Raw genomic sequence first — 14266 nt, forward strand, 5'->3', positions numbered from 1 at the left:
TTAACTTTCTTTTAAACCAAAGAAGTCCTAATCCAGCAAAATTTGTCATAATGAAGATATCAGGCTGGTCTGTATATAACTTGGTTCCCTCTGATACAGAATGTGTTTTACCTCCTAGGCAAATAGCAAAATGAACTGTGATGTCGTGCCTATTTACTTCATATAATTAAAACACCGGCAGCAGATCTTGGCTTCCATTTGCTGCTGTAAGTAACAAATCTCACATTCAGTTCCAGCTGCCTTCTGTACAGATTGCTTATATTTCTTCAGAAATGATGTTCTTTGCTCAACTTGATCTTTTTCGCTCTGAATATTTGCTCCTTTCTTAGCATTTTTACTATAACAGCAAGAAGAGGCACTTTGGGAAAATGAACTAAAATGATGGATTGGTTGGTAGAACGTTGCCTTTCATTGCTTTTAAAAAGAAAAAAGGACTTCTAAGAATGAGAAGAAAGTGAATACTCTTGCTAAACCAAAAGGGAAAAAAAAGAATATCAAGTTTTTCTTCTGTGGCAAGCAATATACTAACATATCTCAAAGAAACAAAACAGACAAGACGACTTATGGGACAGAGTAGAAAGCATAATATATACACATATTGGAAGATCAAAATCAGAAATATATTGAGCCAAAGCTGTCAGCATACTGACACATCTTATTAGAGCTGAGCTATTGGGCTGTGATGATAATTCTAACAATGGTACTTCCACTGTGTTTAGGGTTAGGGTTAGGGTTAGGGTTAGGTTGTGCCAAAATGGTATCACTGGTTTGGAAGCATTGGAAAGAGTTCAGCAGTCTTGAGGGGAGCAGACAGCAATGACAGCAGCAGCCCACTGACTGTGATCAAGTGACATCACTGAGAAAGACACTGGCAGACAGAATGAGAAGTGGGGGAACCTGAACAAATTTTCCAGGGTTCTTGGAGGGGGGGGCTTTTAAACTTAATGGCACCACTGTGTATCATTAAAGAGAATTTTTCCTCTATCTGCACTTAGTATCTGTATTATGAACATATTTTGATTGGGAACACAAAGACATGATATTGATGCATTTCTTACATGATTCCTACTATATTTGGTTAGAAACTGGAAAGGAAGGAAGGAAGGAAGGAAGGAAGGAAGGAAGGAAGGAAGGAAGGAAGGAAGGAAGGACAATGCAAATACAAGTAGATTGAGGACTGAAGTGGGGAAAAAACCCGTAATTCTTTAATTTAGGAAAAGCACTGCGCTCTAAATACTGAACAGTGATAATTTAGCTCATCCCCACTTACCGTTTGGAATGGCTGATAGCTTTTCCAGGGTGTCATTCAAAGCTTTCAAGAGAGCCGAGTTTCTTTGCCCTGCAACTTGCAACTTATTCTGCATTCCTTTTAGATTATCCTCATTTTCTGTAAGGAGTACACAAATCAGAAATTTGGTTATATTAATATAATTCATTATAAGTTTAATATATCTTGAAAGGAATTCAGGGCTACGTAGGAGCTATCTCAATTTAGTATCATAATAATTTTATTAGTGAGCTTAGACTAAGAAATTATAATTGACCATGAAGAGCTTTCATCGAGTTTCTGGACTATTTATGACTTGGAAGTATCAAACACTCAAATCACTACAGATTGAATATTTATCATGATTTATTCATTTGAAATCAGCTGGTTAGCTATTACATTCAGCCTGATGGTGCTTGGAGCACAGATCATTGGCACAGGCTGATAGTCAAAATTTTATTAATTTCTCCCCCCACTGCACCAAGATACGCATTATTGCCTTATTTTATTCTTTTTAAAATTGTAAGCCTCCCAGAGTCACCTTATGATTGAGATGGGCAAATAAATAATAAATATGAAAATATCAATTGTGTATGCTTACATTAACATTGACTAATTAAAGCAGCCATGTACTTGAAAAAGAATACGTATACCCCTTACAAACTATTTTCAAAGTATAATCAATAACAACGGTAGTTTTTGAAGTTTAAGTCAAGTTTTCCATAAAGCTGAAAATCTTAGTTTTCTGATGTTACTGTTTTATAATTAAGGACAATAGGAATCTAATTAATCTGATGCAGAAATTTTCCACATTGCACAATGGGAAAACTTACTGGACAACCCATGAGGATTTTTAAAACATAATATCTATCAGCAATATGGCTGTCTAGTAACTTCAGAATTTTCAGAATCTGGTTTCTTTAGTATATAGCTCTCTGTGTGTATGTGTGTGCGCATGTGTATGGATGTGCAAATGTGTGCATTTGCAAATATACATGAAAATGAGCATCAAAAAGATCAAAGCAACATACAAATAAGTTTTACCCATTTACCCACAGGAGCCGTGGTGTGGCTAGAATGCAATACTGCAGGCAAACTCTAGCCACAACTAGGAGTTCGATCCTGACTGGCTCAAGGTTGCCTCAGCCTTCTATCCTTCTGAAATCGATAAAATGAGGCCACAGATTGTTTCGGACAATATGCTGACTCTGTAAATCACCCAGAGCATGTTATACAGTACTATGGAGCAATATGTCAGTCCAAGTGCTATTGCTATTGTATTCTCATTACCTACTCATGTCACATGATCTAACAAAATCTAACATCCTCCCTTCAGAGATTAGAATGGCTCCAACCCAATTAGTCTTTCACAAGGCCCTAAAAATCTGGCTATGTTCCCACGACTGGGGTAATAAGTGTGGCAAAGGCCCCATTTCTTGACTGTATTACTAACTGGCCAAATAACTCTGCTGCTATGTTTATTTATTTTGGATGTTTCTATTGTTTTAATTGTTTTAAAATGTATTTGGTATTTTAATTGTAATGTATTTTTTATATTGTAAGCCACCAAGCATCATTAACTTGGTTGGGCAGCCATAGAAATTGAATGAATGAATGGCTTGATAGAAAAAAACTGCCACTGACAAAGTACCATTGAAACAAATGAACTAAAATACCATGAAAACAAAACAAAACAAAACAAAATAAAAAATCTCTAAAGTGATCACTATTAGAGACAAAACTAACAGTTCATATTTTTCTCTCGTGGGTGCACAAGCACAATTATGTTTTAGAAGAAAACTCATCTTTACATAAAAGAATAAACTAAATAGCAATTTAAGCAGAAATCATAAGGACAGTAATTGCATATTCAATATCATACTGATGGAATATGATTCAATATATTTTGCAAATCATTTTGTGTGACAATGGTATATCTAAATATGTCATTTTCTCTAAAAATGATTGCGTTAACATTGTCAAAATGTCTGTTCCAGTTTAGATTTGTGGGCATCGTCAAAACGTACGTCAGGAATGTAGTTTAGCAAAGAAAATGTGGATTAGTTGCAGATCGGTGAGGAAAAAATTGAGGCAAGAAAATCCTTTTTGTACAATTATTTTTTCCTTGGAAATAAAATAAAAGAACTAATGGCAAAAACTGGGAATGGACCATTAGTCTTGCTGAAAGGTGGCAAATATGAAAGAACCCAAACATAGGGAAGTTAATGAGCAATACCTAAATAAGAAATGTATTATTGTATTTTAATCGGGCTATAAAATGCTTTTTAGTGCAATGATAGGCACAATAGCTTTGTCAAATGGCATATTAGAAAGAATCTCATTTCTGCAATATTTGTTTCATTGGAAAGAAACTAATTGCTCTTTAAAAGTGGCTCTTGCACACCTCTTAATTAAAAAAAAAAAAGTATTTCCATAGCTTGACCCAGAATGACCAAATGAATTTTCATATTAACTTTTCTAGTATATCAAATGATTGCATTGTGTTAACCAATAGCCTTCTACTCTTACTCATATATCCTTTCTGGTATTTCCATGGGAAATCTTATCCTCTTTTTTGTGGTCTTTCTCTAGGAATAGAAAGAAAGAATCTATAAAATTGTTTTATATACAACCATTATATACAACCCTTTTTGCCTATAAATACCTGCTCTAAAGATGGAGATACAGAGACATTTCCAATGTACAGGGAGTACTTAACTTACGACCACTAGTGAGCCCAAAATTTATGTTGCTAAGTGAGACAGTTAAGTGAGTTTTGCCCAATTTTATGACCTTGCTTGTCACAGTGATTAAGTCAATCATTGCAGTTGTTGAGTTAATAAAACGGTTGTTAAGTGAATCTGACTTCCACATTGACTTTGTTTGTCAGAAGGTTGCAAAAGGTGTTCACATGGCCCTGGGACACTGCAACTGTCATAAATACTGCCAAGCATCCAGAATTTGATCACGTGATGATGGGAACGCTGCAATGGTTGTAACTCACTTTCTGCAGTGCCATTGTAACTTTGAATCTTCACTAAATGAATGGTTGTAAGTTAAAGATTACCTATATTCATTGTATAGTTTTTAACCAATTAACACTTTCTTGCATAAGCAAAATAGCTTTCCAAGAAATTTTTAATCTTGTTCTAAATATTTTTGAAGATAAGATAAATTTTGTTCTAAAATACTTAAAAAATTTTTTTTAACATTCTTCAGGCATTTTTTAAATTATATGGCACTTATGTTGTGCTTTTAACATATTTTCCATTTAATAGACGGATAGATTCAGTAGTTTTAGTAATTTTGCAGCCAAATGTTTAATAAATTCACTATTTCTCTCTGGGGTGAATTCCCCAAATTATATCAATTATTTCATTTCTGTATTTTAGAATCGCTCTGCTTTAAAACCTGTTTTTATACCCATTAAACCAGGCTATTTTTATGAGTTTTAATAAGTTTAATCTCTGTGGATCTCTTAAATGCCAACATTCTCAATCCATCTGTTTAATATTTTTTCCATTTAATATCTCAAATGCATTTTAATTGTTTCCTGAAAATTAGAAAGAAAAAGGCAAAATAAATTTCCTGAGATAGCCTCGTACAGAACAGAAAATAAAGCTCCAAAAACTATATTTTTTTTTAAAAAAAAGTCTACACATTTTAAAAAAACATTCTGAAATGCCACAGTTTGAAATTCCCAGCAATGAAATTAACCCTCAGAGCAATCTTCTAAACTTTAAGCGTTATCTTATAGAATAGCAAAACAAATAAACAAATCAGTCTGTTTTGCTTGTATTTATTCTAAAAGGTAATATGGATCATTCTTGTTTCTCTATTTAGCAAAGTTGGACGGATAAAGATCTTGTTGGTCCCAACTAGAAAGGATTCTTCTATCTGTGGAAAGACTATGATCTAGTGAAGGAATCCCACTGATGGTAACAAGAAGAGGCAATGTTTTTTTCTGCAATCAATTCCCTTTCCAGCATTCTAACAGTTGTCTCAAAACAACAGATATGCAGTCATTTGTTGTTGTTAATTGTTGTTGTTAATTGCAAAGTCAAAGTCTGACCCATCGCGACCCCATGGACAATGTTCCTCCAGGCCTTCCTGTCCTCTACAATCTTCTGGAGTCCATTTAAGTTCACGCCTACTGCTTCAGTGACTCCATCCAGCCACCTCATTCTCTGTCGTCCCCTTCTTCTATTGCCCTCAATCTTTCCCAGCATTAGGCCCTTCTCCAGTGAGTCCTTCCTTCTCATTAAGTGGCCAAAGTATTTGAATTTCAACTTCAGGATCTGGCCTTCTAAAGAACAGTCGGGGTTGATCTCTTCTAGGACTGACCGGTTTGAATGCCTTGCAGTCCAAGGGACACGCAGGAGTCTTCTCCAGCACCATAGTTCAAAGGCCTCAATTCTTTGTCGCTCAGCCTTTCTTATGGTCCAACTTTCAGATCCATACATTGAAACTGGGAAAACCATGGCCTTAACTATATGCACTTTTGTCGGCAGGGTGATGTCTCTGCTTTTTAGTATGCTGTCTAGATTTGACATAGCTTTCCTCCCCAGGAGCAAGCGTCTTTTAATTTCTTGGCTGCAGTCCCCATCTGAGGTGATCTTGGAAAATAAAATCTGTCACTACCTCCATTTCTTCCCCATCTATTTGCCAGGAATTGAGAGGACCAGATGCCATGATTTTGGTTTTCTTAGTTGAATTTCAAGCTAACTTTTGCACTCTTCCGCATCAAGAGGCTCTTTAGTTTCTCTTCACTTTCTGCCATTAGAGTGGTATCATCTGCATATCTTAGGTTGTTGATATTTCTCCCGGCAATCTTAATTCCAACTTTTGATTCATCTAGCCCTGCCTTTCTCATGATGTGCTCTGCATATAAGTTAAATAGGCAGGGCGACAGTCCTTGCTGGACTCCTTTCCCAATTTTGAACCAATCAGTGGTTCCGTGTCCAGTTCTCACTATTGCTTCTTGACCCGTATATAGGTTTCTCAAGAGACAAATAAGATGGTCTGGTACTCCCATCACTTTAAGAACTTGCCACAATTTGTTGTGATCCACACAATCAAAGGCTTTAGCATAGTCAATGAAGCAGAAGTAGATGTTTTTCTGGAACTCCCTAGCTTTCTCCATGATCCAGCATATGTTGGCAATTTGATCTCTAGTTCCTCTGCCTCTTCAAAATCCTGCCTGTACTTCTGGTAGTTCTCGAGCCACATACTGCTGGAGTCTAGCTTGTAGGATTTTAAGCATAACTTTACTAGCATGTGAAATGAGTGCAATGGTGAGATAGTTTGAACATTCTTTGGCATTGCCTTTCTTTGGAATTGGAATGTAAACTGACCTTTTCCAATCCTGTGGCCACTGTTGAGTTTTCCAAATTTGCTGGCAAATTGAATGTAGCACTTTTACTGCATCGTCTTTTAAAATTTTGAATAGTTCAGCTGGAATACTGTCACCTCCACTAGCTTTGTTGTTGCTCAGATTTCCTAAGGCCCATTTCACTTCACATTCTAGGATGTCTGGCTCGAGGTCAGTGACCACCCCATTGTGGTTATCTGGGACATTAAGCTCTTTCTTGTATAGTTCTTCTGTGTAGTTTTGCCACCTCTTCTTAATCTCTTCTGCCTCTGTTAGGTCCCTCCCATTTTGGTCCTTTATCATGCCCATCTTTGCATGAAACGTTCCCTTCATATCTCCAATTTTCTTGAAGAGATCTCCGGTCCTCCCTATTCTATTGTTTTCTTCTATTTCTTTGCACTGTTCGTTTAAGAAGGTATTCTTATCTCTTCTAGCTATTCTCTGAAATTCTGCATTCAATTGGGTGTATCTTTCTCTTTCTCCTTTGCCTTTCGCTTCCCTTCTTTCCTCAGCTATTTGCAAAGCTTCCTCAGACAGCCATTTTGCTTTCTTGCATTTCTTTTTCTTTGGGATGGTTTTAGTTGCTACCTCTTGTACAATGTTGTGAACCTCCGTCCATAGTTCTTCAGGCACTCTGTCTATCAGATCTAATTCCTTAAATCTATTTGTCACCTCTACTGTATATTCATCAGGAATATGATTTAATTCATACCTGAGTGGCCTAGTGCTTTTCCCTACTTACTTCAATTTAAGCCTAAATTTTGCAACAAGAAGCTCATGATGTGAACCAGTCAGCTCCTGGTCTTGTTTTTACTGACTATATAGAGCTTCTCCATCTTTGGCTGCAGAGCACATAGTCAATCTGATTTCTGTGTTGACCGTCTGGTGATGTCCATGTGTAGAGCCGTCTCTTGGGTTGTTGGAAAAGAGTGTTTGTTATGACCATTGTATTCTCTTGACAAAATTCTATCAGCCTGTGCCCTGCTTCATTTTGTACTCCAAGGCCAAATTTGCCTGTTATTCCGGTTATCTTTTGGCTTCCTACTTTAGCATTCCAATCCCCCATGATGATAAGTACATCATTTTTTGGTGTTAATTCTATAAGGTGCTGTAGGGCTTCATAGAACCAGTCAATTCCATCCTCTTGAGCACCAGTAGTTGGGGCATATATTTGGACTACTGTGATATTGAATGGTTTGCCTTGGATTCGGACTGAGATCATTCTGTCATTTTGGGGATTGTATCCCAGTATTGCTTTTCCTACTCTTTTATTGATTATGAAGTCTACTCCATTTCTTCTGAGGGATTCTTGCCTGCAGTAGTATATCTGATGGTCATCTGAGTTAAATTCACCCATTCCTGTCCATTTGAGTTCGCTGATTCGTAAGATGTCGATGTTCAGTCTTGTCATCTCTTGTTTGACCACGTCTAGCTTGCCTTGATTCATGGATCTTACATTCCAGATTCCTACAGAGAAAAGATCTTTACAGCATCGGACTTTCCTTTCACCACCAGATGCATCCAAAGTTGAGCATCCTTTCGGCTTTGGCCCAGTTGCTTCATTCTTTCCATGAAGGAGATGAAGTCAGTAAAAAGCTATTAATTAGACAATGGGAATAGTAAAAGCAATATAGTAAAGTGAGTTATGAGCCAACTCATTTACAAGAGTGAATGAAGTTTGCATAAAGGCAGATGGTTTACAATACACCTGAAAGCAAGACTTGCTTGGAAATTAACAGTTTTTGTGAAACTTTCTAAGACTGTAATTTGTACATATCTTTGTCAAAGTGAAGAACTGCTTTGAATAATACCAATATGGAGAGAAAATCTGAGGGGAGAATGGACATATGTGAAGGGTAGAGGAGTATCCCTTTACTGAAAAAAAAATATGCTTTTTAACTTTTACACAACAGGGACTATGTCATTTTGCTGTTCCTAATATTAGCTGGCAACAAAAATCATAGTACATTATACTACAAATCTTATTAAGAAAGATGAAACTTTCTCAGATTTTCAAAAGCGGTATCTGTATCTGCATGGAGGTAGAATTTCCACTCTTCCTTGCTTGCTCTAGAAATGGTTGATCATTTTGAAATAGTCTGAAATGCTCTGGGTCCTTTTTCTCTAAAGCAAATATATAAAGGTCACGAGAAAAGCCTTTGTAGATATTGCTTTCAAGCACATGGAAAAAACTTTTCCAGTGCTTTTGCTCCTCCTACCTAGCCACAAGAATCCTTAAGGACTTTCCAGTCACACAGGTAAATAGGTACATAAATGTGCATATATGTTTGTGTTGGCTGCATGCATATGTACACATATGAATTTAACATTTCTCTTGCGTCATTTTCTAAGTCAAAACTGCTTCTAGATGCTGTTTGTCCTTCAGGGCAGAAATAAAGGTACAGACTTTCTGAAAGGAAATAAAGAGAGGCACGCTAGATAAATAAATGATGACAGAATCACTAAAATTCATCCTGATAATACATTACAAAGAGCTGAGAAGATGAATTCTTTTTCTCAGTGTAGTCAAGAATTTCATGCTTGAGGCCAAGAATATATGTAGTGGGATACTGTTCAGATTCTACAGACTCATTAAAAAAAAAAGCCAGAAAGGGACCCAGTTTGAAAAATCTTTATTCATCTATACCACTGACATCATGCACCAAGAAAGGGGTCTGACCCTTTCCATTGCTTTGCTGGCTGCCATCTGGTTCCCCACCTCCTCTGCGTCCTAAATTCCAGTACCATAGTGCCATCTACTGATAGCCAAACAATTTTTTTTAAAAAAAAATATTGCACAATGCCCATTTCCTGTCCTCAGGCTGCTTGCTGGAAGTTATGCACTCTTGGTATTTAAACAAATCACTTTCTAATCAATATCAAAATGCTGTCACTGCCGGAGTATTATCATCAGTTCAAAAGTATCACATTCTGAATTTGATGGAATTTACTCCCACATTATATGCAGCATTGTAGGTTCATTTAAACCAGGGGTAGGCAACTATAGCAACTTTATGACTGGTGGACTTCAACTGCCAGAATTCCTCAGAAGGCTGGCTCAGGAATTCTGGGAAATGAAGTCCACAGGTTGTAAAGTTGCCATAGTTGCTCATTCCTGATTTAAATAGAAAGTATAGCATGCTAAGAAGACAGAATTGAAGGAAGCACTGTTATTAATTTCACATAAACCTAGCTCCATTATAATATATTGAAAATGAGTTTCCAAATTAGAAGAAATAATGAAAATCATGATTTTCTAAGACTATCATACACAGCAGGCAGCATCTCCAATTCCATCGTCTAATGAGCAGATAAAAGTTTCAGGGTTAATATGACAATTCTTAAGAAAATTCTCAAAAACAAAGCTCTTGTAAGACTTACCAATCCAAATGAAATAATAACTTCTATTTTGATGGCTAGCATTTTGGGGCCTCTATTTTGCAATTAATCTTCCTTACAGAGAAAAGTGTTATAACTAAATTTCTCAATACAGAACTCCACAGACCATATATCTTAAAAATAGTATATTTGATTTCATTTTTTTGCTCTGTAATTGATTCCTAGCATATATTCTGACACAGAGCAAACTGGGGACAGAAGCTTTCCATCAGATTGAGAAATACATACAAGGGTAAAATGTTAGCAGTAGAATTTACTTCCCTCCTCTCTTCAAATTTCTACCATTACCAACTAGTAAATCTCTAGTTCAACTGCTACCATCGGACATTTTGCTCTGTAAGGACTCTTTCAGCACTTTTTTGGTGTTAACATATGGCAGTCTCCTGATTAACTATCACATAATACCTTATATAATAGGTTACAATTCAAACAGATGTCATATCAAAACTTTCCCGTTGTTGCCACCAGTCAGGCCTGAGTTTTGGAGAATTATTTAAATAGAACTTAGGTTTTCATTATTTTAACGAGACAACTATCTGAAGTTGAAAGAGATACATTTCTCCTTCCAAAATAACAAAATATTATAAGGAAAAAAAATATTTTATTCAAAATCTTTTAATTCTGAACTTCCTTTCTGAACTATGGGAAATTCTATGACAACTGTATTCTATCTATTTATTAATCAAATTTAGATAGCTTTTTATAGTATACCATATGCTTTTTCTAATCCAGAAATACCAAGTCTATTTGGAGTCTTTACAGTGTATGTTGTAGATAACTCTCTTTTTTCTTCTGGGGCCTTCCTAAACATCCTACATAAGCCAAAATACCAACAGCCCCATAAGAAAAAAAAACAGGAGTCATCTACAACATAACAGTGTAAAGATTGCAACAGCCTCTATATAGGACAGGCAGGCAGAAGACCAGCAGAACGCATCCATGAACAGCAACCAGCAGTCAGAAGACATGATGAAAACTCTTTAATTTCACAACATATGGACAGACTTAACCACAGTTTCAAGTGGGAAACTGTGACCATCCTAGACCAAGCCAAATCCAAAAATGCTAGAGAATTCCTGGAAGCCTGGCATTCTGACAAATTGGCCAACAATAGAAACATAGACATCAACATCATCTACTTACTGTGCAAAAGGGAAAATCAACAAGCCAAAAAGAGAACAAAAAGACCCAAACACCTCCCCACCAGCAATCAACACCCAGATAAGCATGGATTAACACCAAGTCCAACAATCAAGAAGTAAACAATACTCCAATTAAGGAATTGCCAAACAAGCTAGCAGTAAACAGCTCAACCAAAGCACCTCCGAGACCACTCCCACCAATTCTGATAGAGCAAGCCACTAAAACGTAAACAGAACAACCAATTCCTTACTACCGGTAGCATTGATGATATTACCTAGTTTGGGTAATGAAATGACTGCAAGAAAACAACCAAGCTCAGAGAACACCAAGGATGCCTCACTTCAACCTTGAGCTACAACTGTTTTCCTTTATTGGTGAATACATACCTTTAACATCATTTGCCTGTTTATTGGCATCATTAAGAACCTTGAAGCTTTTTTGTAAGGCATTCTTGGCAGCATCCTTTAATGAGCCTTCTGGACCAGATGCCTAGAGAAAAAAAGTAACAGAAGCAACTATTTGCTGTACCTGAAAAGATTCCAGGAAAAAGAATCAAGAGAAATTGACTGCTTTATTTAAAAAAGCAGTGCAACATGGCTGAAGAATTATGATGATTGAAAACATCACAGATTTGCTTTGAATTGTTACCTTAGATTAATGTAATATATCATACTTGCTTTGTTATTTTGGTTTAATTCTAAAAACAGAGTCTTCTCTGTTCTTTCATCCCTAGGAAACAGAAATATGTATAAGATCTCCTAAAATTGTGGGGGAGGGGAGCCATTCTACTACAATCATTTCAAACAGGACAATTTTTTTATGGGGTGAATCAGAATTGAATAAATTGAGACTCCCAAAGTCACTCACACTTTTCTAAATTATTTGATGTAGCCTCCAGAGCTTCTCTAATTATTACCATCAAACTGTAATGTTTAATATGACAGAATAGTGAATTATTAAATTCATGTGAAGTAAATCACATTAGCTTAAAATTAGCTAATTTAAATGTAGTTATATTTAAATTAAATAAAATTAAATAAAATTAAAACTACTTTTTGTCCTTGTCCCACCTCTTCTGGAAGTATGTATGAGAAAGCCCTAGATTAGCCTTTATGAATGGGAAGACATGTCATTGGCAAATTAAAGAAAAAGAACTGTAATGTGAATAAACTGATACTATAATGGAAATTTAGCTCACTGCTCACTGCTAAATTGAGCTATGTCCTAAGTAAAATGATTCTACTCCTAGATGGTATTTAGTAAGTACCCAGCTTTTCTAAAAGGAGCAGTGCAAGATTCATGTTAAACTTCTTCAAGTAACCATCACTGCTCATTGTCTTATAATTTATCTATAAAATCATAAAGCACCAACTCAAATTTTCATTTTCAAAAGTCAGGGATGGTAAATGAAAATTGGATTATAGTAGATTTTTTTATCCATCTCATTGTCAGGTTTGAGCTTTAAGAAAGAGTTGAATAAAGGTCTACAGAATGATGCTCAATCTTGACAACATGTTTAAACTTGATTGTGGCAGTCATGGTGGACAGGATAAGATATAAGATATAGTTGTCTTATATACTATATAGTTGTCTTATATACTATACTATATAGTTGTCTTATATACTATACACACACACACACACACATATATATAGTAAAATTATTGTACTTTTATAGTACAAAGATAAGATTTAAAGTTATTCCCATTGTTAAAAACTAACCATGACAACAATTTGTTCTTGAAGAGAGAATTACTGCCAAATTCAGCAACAGAGACTCTTGCTACATAAGATTGCATTTCTAGATCTAGAAGAGGCACTTTATCACTAGTAAGGGGCTACATACAAAGCTGAATATTATTACTAATAAATAAGAGTGAATGGTTAAGTGGCTAATAAAAAGTTCATTAGACATAATGAAATTGTTAAGACACCCAATTTGCAATATAAAAAGTGAAAAGTCAGTGTAGTCAGAACTAAATAATTGAATTTGGCTTGAGTCTTGAGCAGGACTTCATGGCTGTGTTACATGTAGTGTAAAATTGTTTCCATGAGATTGAATAGATCAGTAGAGGCTGAAATTAATAGATAACTGATTTATCTTGATGAGTGCGACATTTTACACCACTAAATAAAAGGTTATTTAGTCTAAATTCTTTATTGAACTATCTGATTGACATAAAAAAAACAGATGATAGCAAGCATGTTTGTTTGTTTGTTTGTTTATTTAGATTTGTATACCGCCCTATCTCCCTTACGGGACTCAGGGCGGTGAACAGGCGATAATAAAAATCACAATAAATATCTATTCTAAAATCAAATTAAATAAATAAAGGCCTGCTCTAAAATACCCCATATAAAAACCTATACTAAAACCTAATTAAGACTACGCCAGGCTGGCCGCATGAAATAGATGGGTTTTCAGGGCTTGGCGAAAAAGGCGCAGGTCCGCAGTTGTACGTAGGTCGGGGGGTAGGTCATTCCAGAGGGCAGGAGCTGCCACAGAGAAGGCTCTCCCCCTGGGGGTCGCCAGCCAGCATTGACTGGTCGACGGCACCCTAAGGAGGCCCTCTCTGTGGGAGTGGACGGGTCGAAGGGAGGTATTTGGTAGGAGGCGGTCTTGCAAATACCTAGGTCCATTGCCATGGAGCGCTTTAAAGGTTGTTACTAACACCTTGAAGCGCACCCGGAAGGCCACAGGCAGCCAGTGCAGCTCACGCAGGAGAGGTGTTACATGGGAGTATCTAGAGGCCCCCAAAATCCCCCATGCGGCCACATTCTGAACTAGCTGGAGCCTCCAGGTGCACCTAAAGGGGAGCCCCATGTAGAGAGCATTGCAATAGTCCAGGCGGGAAACAACGAGGGCTTGAGTGACCATGCATAGAGTGTCACGATCCAGAAAGGGGCGCAGCTGGCGTATCAGGCGAGCCTGATGAAAAGCCCCCCTGGCCACGGCTGTCATATGATCGTCTAAAGACAGCCGAGTGTCCAGGAGGATGCCCAAGTTGCGGGCCCTCTCCGCGGGGGCTAATGATTCACACCCGATAGCCAGGGATGGAGCCAACTGGCTATGTCGTGACGCCAGA

The 14266-nt window shown here is 36.8% G+C and overlaps 1 protein-coding gene across 1 annotated transcript in view; it reads right to left on the reverse strand.

Annotated features, from left to right (window-relative positions):
* LOC107288964 (laminin subunit alpha-2) overlaps positions 1–14266 on the reverse strand; it is a gene marked incomplete at its 5' end in the record, with an annotated part of 108891 nt that overhangs the window by 66000 nt on the left and 28625 nt on the right. Inside the window, 2 exons of the mRNA XM_015817644.1 lie at positions 1271–1387; positions 11567–11669. Of these exons, the coding sequence (XP_015673130.1) occupies positions 1271–1387; positions 11567–11669 (220 nt within the window). The remainder of the gene's footprint in view (positions 1–1270; positions 1388–11566; positions 11670–14266) is intronic.

Source organism: Protobothrops mucrosquamatus, unplaced genomic scaffold, assembly GCF_001527695.2.
Source record: "Protobothrops mucrosquamatus isolate PMUCROS unplaced genomic scaffold, P.Mucros_1.0 scaffold614, whole genome shotgun sequence".
In the NCBI taxonomy this organism is placed as follows: domain Eukaryota; kingdom Metazoa; phylum Chordata; class Lepidosauria; order Squamata; family Viperidae; genus Protobothrops; species Protobothrops mucrosquamatus.